The sequence below is a fragment of the Muscardinus avellanarius genome, assembly GCF_963383645.1.
Source record: "Muscardinus avellanarius genome assembly, chromosome: 1".
Classification (NCBI taxonomy): Eukaryota; Metazoa; Chordata; class Mammalia; order Rodentia; family Gliridae; genus Muscardinus; species Muscardinus avellanarius.
Genome location: NC_137786.1, coordinates 80617279 through 80632401, shown reverse-complemented (window position 1 = coordinate 80632401; position 15123 = coordinate 80617279). Strand labels below are relative to the sequence as shown.

Below are 15123 nucleotides of genomic sequence, written 5' to 3'. Positions count from 1 at the left end.
AATCTCTAAAACCACTGTTTATCTATCCTGAGTCCTCAAATTCAAAGAGGTTTCATTATAGAATGACAAGAAATTCTGTTAACCAAATATTTACTTAACATTCTAGCAAATAATGGCAGAATTCTGCAGTTTCTGAAAAGGATAAAAAACATTAAACTATTTTGTAAAAACAGTGGGAAAAAATGAGAAGGGTTCTGAAGGAAGATTGAATTTGAGCTAAGAAATGTTAAAAAGTCACTCAACAAAGGATAGCTAGTTCACAAAAGCAACAGTAATCACCCCCTCAGCTCAATGAAAAAGAAAAAGGGAGGAGATAAAATGCTTTAGATAAAAATCTTCTAACTTTGGTAGTATAAAAAAAAGACCTCTCTTTGAAGAGGGCATCATCTAATAAATCCTGGACCCAGTTATAACCTAGATTGCTATTCTGGAATCTCTCTTTAAAGTATTAAAAAGTGATTGACAGTGGATTCAAGAATTTTTTCTTTATATAAAACCAAGATTCACTAAACATGTACAGTACAACTGGATACATTTTCACAGTCTAAAACATTGGCAATTAAGTATGTAAAAATCATGGTTTATATTTGAGGGGCACACAAGTTCACTTGGTTTAAAATACTTCATCTGCCAGGCCTGGTGAAACATGCTTGTAATCCCTATACTTGAGAGGCTGAGAACAAAGGATCTCAGGTTCATGGCTAGCTTCAACTACTTAGTGAGGTCCTCCACAACTTAGTGAGACCATCTTAAAGTAAAGAGTAAAAAAATAGGGCTGGGAGTGTAGCTTGAAGGTAAAATGTCTCTGGGTTCAATACCCAGTACTGAAAAAAGAGTTCATTTTAGGAATTTAGAGTTTAGAAACAAAAGGAGGAAGGGAGAAAGAAAGAAAAGCACAGATTCTTCCTAATCTATGAAATTAGAAAGTGTACCTAAGGTCTTAGGGGAGCCTTGCTCAGTCTGGATGACAAAAGATGTGGGTAGAACTTTTCAAAAGGTGACAGCTGAGAAAATGAGCTCTGACATCATATTGCTTAATATTTCTTCTTCTATTTAATTTAGAGGAAACTTTAATATTAAAATAGATAATGAAGAGAGGAGAGAAAAAGTATACATTTAAGTGCTATTTGCTTTACTCATGATCATTCTTGTTAAATAAGTTTTTTTACATTAAGAGAAATTAAACATCAAAAGATATATGGGGGAACATGGTATAGCCAGTGAATGTAAACCAAACCAATTAATTAATCCAATGGGCTTTATAATAAGTATTCTGATGCAACAAATTTAATTTTAAAATACTACTGAGTGTTCATTTTAAAAAACCCTGGAAATTATTCATATGGCACAGGTTGGTCAGAGACTGATAATGCTTTCTACTCAACTTGAATGATTAGAGGTACAAAAGTTCTGAAAACAGTTAACCTGTATGGAGTCTAAAAACCATACACAAAACACTGAATCTCTCTCTCCACTGAAATGGGCATAAAACAATTTTAGATCTATTATGTAAGATAATTGAAATACAATTTTTAATCATAGGATTGGGAGAACATTATATTATATATAACTATAAAATAATTTATTTCCAGGTAGTATTTTTTATACTTTCATCTTATGTTCAACTTTTATAAAATCATCAAAATAATATTCTTGGATAATAAAGTTTACATATGGGATTCCAAGGCTTATGTTAAGGTCTAGAGGATATTAAGATTATAAAATTACATATATTGTATGAGCTCAACTAATTAAAAGTACTTAGAAATTTCAGAAAGATGTTAAAAATCAACAGTGATTACCTGTATGGGAGCATTATGGGTATTTTTCATCTTGAGAAATTGTCTGTGTGTAGGTTATTTCTGTGTGTATGTATCTGTAACTACTTTAAGGAAAGTTTCATAGGAACACATGTTAAAAGATTACAGACTGCATAAAGGAAACTCAAACTAATTTCCAGAATGGGTCCAAGAAAAACATAACATAGACACACTTACCATCACATGAAAGGGAAATATAACTTCCTAAGTCATCAGACATGTGTCGCATCACATTTCTACCCATCTTAAGACCAAGGAAGATCCAATAATCTATTGCTGCTCCAAGAATTCCAGTCAATAAGTAAGCTAGTTCATGTTTGAAGACCTAACATTAAGATGGGAAAAATATTACTAAAATATATTAAAGGATCTTTATTTTAAATACTTGCTGAGAGACCACACTCAGATATTTAAAAATACAGGATATGCTAATACTAAGAGATATTCCTAAGATGGCTAGCAAAATAACTCTCTTTTGACACCCATCCTTCCCCCACCTCCATACTTTTCTTTCTATATACACACACACACAAATATATGTACTTTTCTCTTCTTCCATATACATATTCTATTTGAATATATATAGATACATAATATGATTATCCATATTTGAGTGCATGTATGTGTGTAATTTGTCTCCAGCTGGGTAGCTTATCTAAAATGATTGGATCCAGCAGTGTTTCTGATTTCAATCTTTTTGATTTGGAATTATCTACATATATGTAATGAGATATCTTAGGCATTTGGAATCCAAGTACAAACTCAGAATTCTTTTCTGTTTCATATACACTTTATACATATAACCTGAAGGTAACTTTACACAATATTTTGTGTACCTATATTTTAACTTTAACCTATCACATATGATTAGGTATGAAATTTTCTATTTGTGGCATCATGTTAGTGCTCAAAAGGTTTTGGATTTAAGGGCATTTAGAATTTTTATATTAGCGATGCTCAATTTACATACAAAAAACTAATAAAACAAAATATACCTGAATAAAGTACAATAAACTTAAACTAATTTTATCTGATGCTGTCAAGTGATTTAGTTAGGCAATAATTCTATTAAAACAATGAAGAAATACCTGGCTTATCTAAGTTTCTGTTAACAGAAATATATATGACTATCAAAGATAGATTTGCTACCCTTTGCCATTCAAACACAGAATTATCCTTTATGTCTCTATAAATGACGATTTTCTAGAAAAATACTTGAAAAACATAATAAATAAAAACCTTAGCCAATTTGCTGCAAAGAAATAGACTGAGCCACGTGTGGTGGCACATGCCTGTAATTGCAGTATTTGGCTGAGGCTGAGAAAGAAGGATCACAGGTTCAAAGATGCCCTCAGCAAGCAATCAACATAGCAAAGACTTTTAGTAAACTAGCAAGACCCTGTTTCAAAACATGAATAAATAAATAAAGAATGAATTAAAAGGTTAAAAGGTTGGGGATATAGCCTGGAAGTAGAGTGCCCCTCAGGTTTAGTCCCCAGTACAAAAATGAATTAGATTGATTCAAATTTGAATTATTAAACACTTTTAGATACTTTTAGAGTATCTAGCTTGGAGATGTGTAGAAATCAGTTTTAGAAGTATGTTACTTTATATTGTCACTTATATTATTATTTGTGTTACTAGGGATTGAACCCAGGGACATTCTACCTGAGCTACACATCCAGCCCTATTTTGGAACAGGATCTCACTAAGTTGTGAAGGGCTCACTAAGTTGCCAAGGCTGGCAGAAATGCACCACCACACCCAGCTTATAGTAAATATTTTTAAATTCCTTAAAAATATATTGCAAGACATATAAACCTTACTTAGAAAGCATGATGTAAATAAATTTATGTTTTTAAAAATATCCCTTTAATTTATAATTTAGCATAAACTTAAGATGAAAAAGTATGAAAATATTTTAAAAACACCTTTAACCTTAAATATAAAAACTAGCTGAAATTACTGTATTATTTGTAGTTACTGTTTAAGCATGTTGGATGTGTGAAAAAAAATCACTAAATTAATCATTGGGTAGAAGGAATGTGAAAAGGTCTTTTTTTTATTTTGTTTTGCAGTATTGAGGATGGAATTTCAGGGGACATTCTACCTCCAAACTACACTCCCAGCCCCATTTTTAAAATTATTTTATTTGAAACAAGGTCTTACTAAATTACAGAGGGTCTCACAAGTAGCTGAGGCTGGCCACAATCCTGCGATTCTCCAGCCTCCCAAGTACAGGAATTACAAGCATGTGCCACCATGACCAGCTGTGAAAAGGTTTTAATAAAAATATGCTTGCCAAATAGATTATTTCTGCTATGATCTGCCATCATACTGTACCTAATATGAGATTAATATGAGAAATCCCTAGCAGTCTGAATTTTCAGTGGGTACTGGCTTTTTTACTCCTGCTCAGTTTGCCCTTATATACTTCTATACTTGCATATACAGTATCTTATTAGGGCATCATTCCTTATCTTAAGAAGCAATTACACAAATGATTTCAAAATGGATTTTCTATTTCTGGTTTGTTCTGCAAACATAGGCGAATGGTCAAGCAGCACATATGTCAGGCCTGCCAAAGCAGTATTTATGGAAGGAAAACCCACAGTCAGGATCAGGAGGAAGTGTGCAGGACCTCTCAACCCTCTTTCATTGTAGGATAGCACAATGTACTCTGCCAGGGCTGAATATTACAATACAGGAGAGAAGTTCTTTCCTTCCTTCCTTCCTTTTCTTTCTTTTTTAAGGGATGGACCCCAGGAATATTCCACCTGAGGGCCAAAAACCCAGGCCTATTTTTTTTAATTCTTTATTTTGAAACAGGGTCTCGCTGAGTTGCAAAGGACCTCACTAAGTAGATGAGGCTGTCCGTAAACCAATGATCTTCCTGTCTCAACCTCCCAAATTCTGGGATTACAAGCTTGCACCACCATGCCCGGCTATAGGAGAGAATTTCTAAAGCATGGGGCTGGAGGAATTTTAAGCTGCACTGTTGACAGTTAAAGAAGTAACACCCTTCTTCTGATATGAGCTGGGAACAAAATAGAAGGCCTGATCCTATCAGGTCAGAATTCACAGGTGAGCCATAGCACCACCCCCTCCCACCTTGATTAGAGAACTTGGTTCAAGCTTTGCAGGTACAGCTGTGTGGTATTGGAAGCTAGAAGCAGGATCAGCCATATCACCAGCTCCAAACTCTAAAGAATTTTGCAGAAAAACAAGTCTATTTTTTATAAAGCCAACATGTAGGTGATCGCTATGAGCAAGTTAAGTTAATCTTCACTGCTCATCATACAAATATCAAGAGAACAGAACACAGCATAGTGAAAATATATTAACTAGCAAACTGATCGTGTCCACATTAATACAGAATGTTCCAACATAATGTATACCTCAATATCAATAATAATACAAATCAGAAAAAAATCAAAAGATTGGTTTCTTTCTCTTTCTTTCTTTCTTTCTTTCTTTCTTGCGGGGGGGCATTTGACCTCCGAGCTATACCTCCTGCCCAATTTTCTATTCTTAATTTTGAAACAGGACCTGAGTTGCAGAGGGCCTAAGTAGCTGAGGCTGTCCACGAACTGCGATCCTCCAGTCTCAGCCTCCCAAATGCTGGGATTACCAGCATGCATCACCACACCTGGCATGGTTATTTGATTTCTGAAAGTACTCTGCATGTCAATGATATATTAAGCCAGGATCACTTGAGCCTCAAGGTCCTAAGACTATGAGTGGGAAAGAAGGATATTAGCTTGCAGACGTTAAGTCTCATTTAAAATCACAATTCAGCACTCCATCAATTAAAAACAACATAAAAATCAAACAGTTGGGACCTTCTCTTTTCCTTATACAAATATATATATATATATATATATATATATATATATATATATCTGTATTGGTTATTAATAACAGTTAATATTAATTATTAATAACAGTTAATAATAATCAAGATAAATTTATCTTGATTATTAAGTATTTAAAGATGGGTATAAAGTTCCTTTCAGTGATTCTGAGGAATGACTGTAACTTCATGGTAAAAAAAGACCCTGCCAGCCAGGTGTGGTGGCACCCACTTGTAATCCCTGCACTTGGGAGATAGAGACAGGAGGATCGAGCAGGTTCAAAGCCAGCCTTGTTGGCTTAAGAGACCCTATTTCCAAATATATATATATATATATATGTATAAAATAGGTCTGGGAGTGTAGCCCGGAGGTAGAAGGGTTCCATCCCCAGTACTACCAAAAAAAAAAAAAAAAAAAAAGAAAGAAAAATCCTGTCAAAGTCATTCTTATCTGTATGTCATTGGCTCAATATGCATATTGCTATAGTTCCGTAATAGTGAATTCCTATATAAAAGTTATCTTTTTGTGTACATGGTACCTGGTATTGAACTCAGCCCTCTGAAACACACTCCCAGTTCTTTTATCTTTTATTTTGAAATAGGGTCTTATTTTGTTACTGAGGGTCCTGAGTCTGTCCTCCAACCTGTAGTTTTCCTGCCTCAGCCTCCCAAGTAATGGGATCACAGGCCTGTACCACCATGTCTGGCTATAAAGGCACTCTAAAGTCAGGTTTTTTATCCTTTTATACAACATTCTTAAGTATAAAGGTATAACACACAGTCCAAGACATTGTGCCAGGAATTATCCTTATACTACTTTAACAATGTATTTGCGATGGTATAATTTCCAGAATGACCGATATAGATGCTGCAAGAGATTAGTAAAAAAGTGACAAATAAACTATCAAAGAAAAGTTTTCTCAAAATACTGAAATGTTTGCTAAAGCTGAGAGAACATAAATACTCTACAAATTAACAAAGAAATAGCCATGATTTGCATATATGACATATATTTACCTTAGAACTCCTTTTTAATATGTTAAAATCTATTACCAGTCTGCCAATACGGTTCTCTAGTATCTGCCAGTACAATTAATTTCCAAGTTTACAAAGCTGGCAATCTTCCAAAAAATTCACTACTCTGTAATGAAGAACAAACTAGCATTTTCACCTTCTGACCCCCAGGTTAAGGATTTCTAAAATGCCCATGCATGACAAAGTTCTCTTTGGAAAGATGCAAACAGAATGTACATACTGTGCCTCTTCCTGTTTTAAACACTGGCAACTGCAACATGAGAAAGTATGCTGTAGCAGAGAGCTGGCCTCTAGTCAAGGCTTTGCCCTTATAAGCTGTGACACCTTGAATAAGTTACTTAAACTCTTCAGCTTCAATATTCTTGTCATTAAATACAAAATATCTTCCATTTCTACCTATCATTGTAGGCTTAACACTTAAGGACATTTCAAAGAAAAGTGGGATTAACCATTAAAGCTTAGTAAGATTTGCACCTCCTCCATAACCTTGACACAGCCCACCTCTGCTCTTTGCCAAGGAAAGCCCAAAGCTTTCTCAGACTAATGACAATGAAATTCACTGCCATTGTGTCACTCTGCAATACTTGCTGATTGACATTGTGACAAAACAATATTAGCATAAACTGAGGACTTCTGTTTAGCTAATGACTTAAATTGAATGCTTCAACTCAGCAAATCAAGAAACAAATGCTTTACAGTACGGAAAATGATGTCTGTGAACATGCGTGGAATTCTTGAAACTGGAAACTGCCAAAAAGATTTAATTAAGTATAAGAATAAATTTGAACAGAAAGGTAATGCAATAAAAAAGCAGTTTATGTGAATTTAGGCAATTCAAATGTTAAATATTAATTTGCAAAATTTAAAAACAGTTTTCATATTACAACTGATGCTACAATTTATTGCAGATTGCTTCTCAAATATGTTGCTTTTATTTATAAATTTGAACAAAATCTTCAAGTTAAATATGTATAAAATCTGTTACTATTTACATCAGTGTTTCTTTAGTAATTTCTTATCTGTGGTTGTTCTTTGATGATTTAGTAAAATTGTGAAAACATCAGTTTTATTATTGTTTTAAGAGAGCAATTACATTTATGTAATCAAATAAATAAAAAAGGAAATGTTCTATAATAAAATATTTTCTATCTTAAATCAACTATACAAAAAGTAAATAAAAAGGCAGACGGTAATTTGAATGTCCACCATAGGCTTCAGTTCTAAAATACTATACTCAGCTGAGTATGGTGGCACACACTTATAATCCCAGTAATTGGGAGACTGAGATCAGAGGATTGCAGGTTCATGGTCAACCTTAGCTACTTAGTGAGGCCTTCTAAAACTCAGTGAGATCTTGCTTCAAAATAAAGAATAAAAAATAGGGCTGGAGGTCAGCTCGGATGTAGAATGCCCCTGGATTCAATTCCCAGTACTGCAAACACCCACACACACACACACACACACACACACACACACACACACACACACTATACTCAACTGGCAATGAGGTATGGATAGTTCTACTTTGGTTGGATATTTCCAGTTTCTATACATTTGCAAAGACATATGTATTTTAAAACCAGATTCATGTGCAACAAAATGTCTACTCACCTGGTTAAAGTCACATAACAGGAAAACTTGATCACAAAGTCTAGCTATATTTGAGAGTAATCTTGCTTTTTAATGCTGATTTAGAAAAAAAGAAAAACAACTAATGTCCTTAAAAGATTTTTTTTGATGCATTCCTAAGCCACCCCACAAATAGAATTGTGTGTGTGTGTGTGTTTATGTAGTACTGTATAATAGACCCAGGGGCATTCTATGGACCTACACACCTAGTCCTTTTTCATTTTACTTATTTATTTCTTTTTTTTTTTTAAACAGGGTCTCATTAGGTTCCTAGGGTTGTCCTCCAACTCTCGTTCCTCCTCAAAGTTTGCGTCTCAGTCTCCCAAATACTGGGATTACAGGCATACAATACTATGCCATGCTATAAGTAGAGCTTAAAAAAAAAAAAAAAAAAAAAACCTCATAAGGGCTTGTTTCTGTTAATGGAAACCCAAGGAATTCTGATGAATCCATTTCTAGAAAGCTAAAAATGTTGGATGAGATAGACAAAACATCATCTGAAAAAGAGACAATTAGTTATGAGCAATTGCTAGACCAAGATTTAAGAAAATGTAAAAGCCTAGGAAGGCACTCAAAACTAACTGACTTTTTTCTGAGTTTTGCTGATCTCATCAAAAAGAAGCTGAGTCAGAACTATGGTTTTTGAATCTAGGGAAAAGGTTAAAAAATGTCAGAGCCTAACACCTAAATAGACTAAGACCCTGAAGGGCCTCACTTGTCCTAAGACGGAGTGAATCAAAAGCAAAACTACATGTATTTGTAGCCTTTTACTTCACTAGACTATACAAAGTCCCTCAGACAGGCATTGCTTTAGGGTAGTCCTTGTCTGGTAATACATGTAGGCACTTGACAGAAGAGAATGGATACTCTCTTGGAAAGTATTTTGATCATTGCCAAATTGTTTCTACACATAATTTTCCAAATGCAATTTAGAACACACAGCAAATGATAACTAGTTCACAAGAGAAAATAAAAAGCACAGGAGAAGAAAAGAAACAACAAAAACAGACCTATAAAAACTTTAGATAGAAAACAATACATCATAGATTCTACAATAACTATTAGTGCCATGTTCAAAGACAAAATAAAACTTGGAAAATTTTGTAGTGTACTACAGACCATAAAAACGTCATAGCAAGGAGCTAAAAGTCTAGTGCTAGAAAAAAAATTTAAAACTTAAAAATGCAATGGACATGTTAAACAACCTATTAGATACAGCTAAAAGAACAAGTAAAATAAAAATTAGATGAAAAGACCCTATTAGGAATGCTCCAAGAATAGAAAATAATCACACACACACACACACACACACACACACACACACACGTAAAACACAAAGGACATGACGAGAAAGGGCAATATAAATTTAATTGGAATTTAAATAGAGGAGGAGAAAGAAATAGAACTGAGGAAATATTTGAAGAAAAAAATAAAGCTACCTAAGAGTTTTCCTTAAGAGAGAACAGACTTCGTAACTCTTCATTCTTAACTATTCATGTTTACTGTCTCTGAAGAAAATCTTACCTAACTAGTATTAATGGTATAAATAGCAATTAGATAATGCAGCAATCCTGAAAAACAGAATGGCATATATCATGTATGTATGTATATGTATATGTGTGCATGTGTCTGTATATATACATACATATGTATATATATGTATATATACATACATATATGTATATGTATGTATATATACATACATATATATGTATATATGTATATGAAACTGTAAAAATATTAAACAGGTAGAGAAAATCTAATGTAGATTCAGAAGAGCTGATTAAAACAATTATTAGGTTTGATACAGTAGGTGACAGCAAATACTGTAAAACACACAGAAAACATATTCCAGCCCCTAATCTTATAAGGGGCCCAGAAGAAAAGTTTGGCAAATCTAGAAAGCCGAAACCACATAAGGCGTATTTTTAATTATAATTTACTACTAGAAATAAACAGAAAAGCATAGCCAAACAAACAAAACCTATCTACTTTAACAACAACTTAATTCACTTTTAAATTTTATTTATTTTCATTTGTGGTACTGGGGATTGAACCCAGTGGGATACTATCTCTGAGGCACACTGCCAGCCCTATTTTATTTTTGAAATAGGGTCTCACTAAGTTGCTGAGTCAGGCTCAAACCTGTGATTCTTTTGTCTCAGTATGCCAAGTACTGGGATTACAGGCATAAGCCACTTCACCTGGATACTTTTTAAAATTCAAAATTTAAAAAGTCCTTTTAAAATATCTCTTGGATCATAAGAAAAATCAAAACTGACAATAGAAAATACTTGAAAAATAAGGGCATCCTACACTGAAGTATCAAATCTATGAAATGAAGGTCGAATTGTATTTCAAAGGTAATTATGTATTAGAAACAAAATAAAGTATATGCCTATAATCCCAGCACTGGGAGGCAGAGACATCAGGTTCAGGACAGCCTCAGGAAATTAGTGAGACTCTCAGCAGCCTAGAGAAGCCTGTTTCAAAAACAGACCAAAAAAAAAAAAAAAAAAAAAAAAAAAAGAGCTGGGGGTATAGCTTGGAGACAGAATATCCCTGGGTTCAATCCCCAGTACCAAACGAACAAACGAGTCAAACAAACATTTATTATATAGGAAATAAGGAAAGAATTAAAAAGAGTAGAAATTAATGATATAACACAAAGAAGTAGACAATAAAGCCTCAAAGGTAGATTGTTTTAAAGAGGTAAATAATACTATTTACCCAGAATATGCCACAGTATATTGCTACACACTACGTTTTGTCTTTATACACTAGTATAATTTTATTACAAAAATATTCTGTAATCCCCCTTTAGTTAATATGCAATAGATAAAATTCTTTGTCAACTTATCTAGATGGAATTCATCCTTCAGTAACAACTGTACAGAGTAGCAGAGAAAACGTGTATGTAATTTAATAATTTCACTATTACTAAGACTTAGGAAATTATTACCAACTTCACATCATTTGAGTACAATGCTATGGTACATTCTTATGCATTCATTTGTTTATGTTCAAGTATTGGTATTACATATGTGAATAAGAAATTTTGATAGATGCTACATTTCCCTCCTAAAGAATAAACTTTTTTACTGTATCTTAATCAACAATATTATAAATCATTTAAAGGTATTATAAGCAAGGAGACAAAATGGTATTCTAATTAATCTAACAATGAAGACAGTATCATAAAGACCTGATCCCAAGGCTTGGGTTTTAAGGATAAAAAGATTCAATTTCTTTATTAAAGCTTTCTGATTTTCAGTTTTCTTACCCACAAAATGAGAAGATCAAAACCAACAGTTCTAACTCATAGGATACTATAAAGAATAAATGAGATAATGTATAAAAGTGCTCAGCAGAGTAGTTAGGGTGTAAGTGCTTAGTATACAAATGTACTTTCAAAAATTTCATGTTCTACAATTAACAGAAAGATTAAACAGTTTGTATTTCTTGTCCACGAATTGTCTACTAACCTGTGTTCACTTTCTATTTGGTTTACTGACATATTAGTAGGAGATACATTGCCCTATTAGTAGGGTTTATATTTTGAATATAAACTCTCAGTGTGTCTTATCTGTTGCAATATGTTTTCAGAGTCTATCCCATATTTTTTAAAACCTTTTAAGGTGCCATTCAACTCCAAAATATTGAACAGACTATAATAAATTCTTGGTGACTACTAATATGTCAATAAACCAATAATAAATAAATTGAATAAATTTTGTTTGTTTTTAAAAGTGCCTTATTGGATATTAAAAATTGTTTCTTGAGATATTTCTTTATAATTAGATTTTGTCAGTCATTAGTAATTTAGATAAATTTGAGGTGTATAGGGAGAAGGTCACCAAGAATTTATGATAGTTCAATATTCTGGAATTGAATGACACCATAAAAAGTTTTTTTTAAAAAATATGGATAGACTCTGAAAACATATGCAACAGATAAGACACACTAAGAGTTTATATTCAAAATATAAACCCTATTAATAGGGCAATGTATATCCTACTAATATATCAATAAACCTTCTCTATATACACCGCAAATCTATCTAAATATTCATTTATCCTTATGTTAGAACCAAGTTTGGCACTTTGCATGTTTTATACATTTAATTTTTCTAGTTGTATTACAGATAGATAATATACTTAAATCACAATGATAAATTACTAATGACTGACAAAATCTAATTATGAAGAAATATCTCAAGAAACAATTTTTAAGATTCAGAAAGGCACTTTTAAAAACAAACAAAATTTAGCCGGGCATGGTGGCGCACGCTTGTAATCCTAGCGCCTGGGAGGCGGAGAGAGGAGGATCCCGATGGTTCGAAGCCAGCCGCGCTGGCTTAAGAGACCCTGTTTCCAAATAAAAAAATATAAAATAGGTCTGGAAGTGTAGCCCAGAGGTAGAAGGGTTTCCAGGAACCCCAGTACCACCAAACAAACAAACAAACAAACAAATTTTATTGTAGCACCGGCAATACTGTATAGATTGACTCAATGTTTTTTTTTTAAATCATAGTTCCTTATGAACTGAAATATATACAAGTAAAAGCTTTAGAATGATAATTAACTACAAATTTCAGCAAATAATTGCTCCTAGTTATTATATCCAAATGAGAGATGAAGAAATTAGCTTCTAAAGACCTTTTACCTTAAAAAGAATAAAAACAATAGAAAATAATGATATTTTAGGCTCATTTTTGTTTTTTCAAGTGATACTAAAATCTAGAGATATCAAAATCTATGGATACTCCACTGTCTTATATAAAATGGCACAAAATATGCACATATAAGTTAGACATGTGCTCCCATGTATTTTAAATCATCTCTAGATTACTTATAATATCTAATACATTCTAAATACTATGTAATCAGTTCTTATACCTTATTGTTTAGGGAATAATAAGAAAAAAAGCCTATACATATTCAATACAGATGCATTTTTCCAAATATTTTTGATCTGCAGTTGACTGAATTTATAGATGAAGAGCTACAGTTAAAGAAGACCAACTATATTTTTTTACATGGATCATTATTCATTTGCAAATGAATGTTACTTACATCATTAGACTTGCATTTTTCCTTGTGAGAATATATTGTCCATTCCAAAAGCATATTTACTGGCTTGGTCAAAAGTCCAGAGGTCTCACTTCCTGACCAAAAGATTTCAAGAAGAATTGTCTTTCCTGTTATTTTCAGATTCTGAGAATCTGACCAGTCATATAACCTATGAAAATATGAATAAAAAGTAAACATCTATGCCCAGTTTAATCATGAGTTATTAAGCACATCTCTTGTTAAAACAAAAAAATGCTAGAAATTTCTGAATATAAAAGGATATAATATAAAGGTTACAGCATATACCTATAATAAAGGACAAAAATACAAAAACTAGCCTTAGTTAAAAAAATCACCATTAACATAAACATCTTAGTCTTTCAAGTTTAGACCATGCAAAAATTGTTATCATAGGTATTGTAGTCAGAGCTTTTTAAAACTAGTGTTTTTTCCTTGAGCATTTATTTACTAAAAAATTTGAAAATATATCAATCCTGAAACACAAAAGCATACTATCTATCTATCCAAAAAAAGAGCAAGAAATAAAAATATGAACTGAGAAAAGTTATGTAAGCCTTCCTGTCACTGGATGGTGTCTGAAAATGTTTTTAAAGTAAAACTACCTTCAAATAGAAAAGAGATGACATTTTAGAAATATCTCTGCAAATGATTATAAAAATAATACATAAAAACAGTAGATGTAGAAAACTGTGGGTTTTTGGGGGGAGTTTAAAACTTACTTTTGACTCAGATGCCGCACTTCACTTTCAACTAAATTAAAGAAAAATTTGAGCAATGTAAGGTGAAGGACCTTAGAGCCAATAATATTTTCTGAAATCTGATGACAAAAACTTTCATTGAAAAGGCAAGACCTGAAAGACAAACCAAAAAAATCTATAATATACAAGCAAAATCACAGAGTGACTTGTGGACAAAATGTTTTTAGAGTAGCATTTTAATTTTAATAAAATTCTCTTCAACAACATACAGAATATGCTTAATAAATCTGTATTAATAACATATTTTCTTCCTTTAAAAATTAAACCATGTCCAATATCTCATGATTACTTAATTCTTAATTATACAGATCTAATTTCTCTGTCAATGGTTATATTTAACAATCACAGGTATTCTCTCTTTGTGCTCTTTATTTTACTTTGATAAGAAAAACTGGAATTTCCTGAAGTCCTTTTAATTCAAATGACAAGTTATACTATCAGTCTGTAATACCCACTAAAATCTTTCTTATCCAGGATTGTTTTTTTCATTATTTAGTAAATAAAGATTACTTAAGGCTACATTTTTAAAAATATTCAGTATTTTCTATCTTCTATTGTAGGGTAGTCTAACAGAACATTCTACAATGATAAATATGTTCTACTAGACAGATGAAATGTGGCTATGCACCTAAGGACCTGAATTTTTAAATATGTCATGTTAACTAAATGTAAATATAAATATTCACATGTTACTATTGGCTACTGGGTTGGATAGCACAGTTCAGTAATATATTTTTAAATAGAACCTAAGATTTTTGATGAACTCTAAGACTCATAAGAGTAGAGATTAGATATTAAGATGTATTACGATCTCCCAACTTTCATATCAGTTATATCAACAACATACCTATAACTTTGTCTCCACATTCACTGTCTTGTTTTGAATACCTTCTCAGATTAGAAGAGTCCTTATTAGCTATTAAATGTAACTATGC

General features: G+C 32.4%; 1 protein-coding gene across 3 annotated transcripts in view; it reads right to left on the bottom strand.

The window, feature by feature from the left end:
• Window positions 1-15123, bottom strand: part of SLF1 (SMC5-SMC6 complex localization factor 1) — a gene marked incomplete at both ends in the record, with an annotated part of 67045 nt that overhangs the window by 15292 nt on the left and 36630 nt on the right. For all 3 annotated transcript variants that reach the window (XM_080695194.1, XM_080695195.1, XM_080695196.1), the window contains 3 exons: window positions 1998-2145; window positions 13413-13578; window positions 14150-14281. In XM_080695194.1, the coding sequence (XP_080551320.1) occupies window positions 1998-2145; window positions 13413-13578; window positions 14150-14281 (446 nt within the window). The remainder of the gene's footprint in view (window positions 1-1997; window positions 2146-13412; window positions 13579-14149; window positions 14282-15123) is intronic.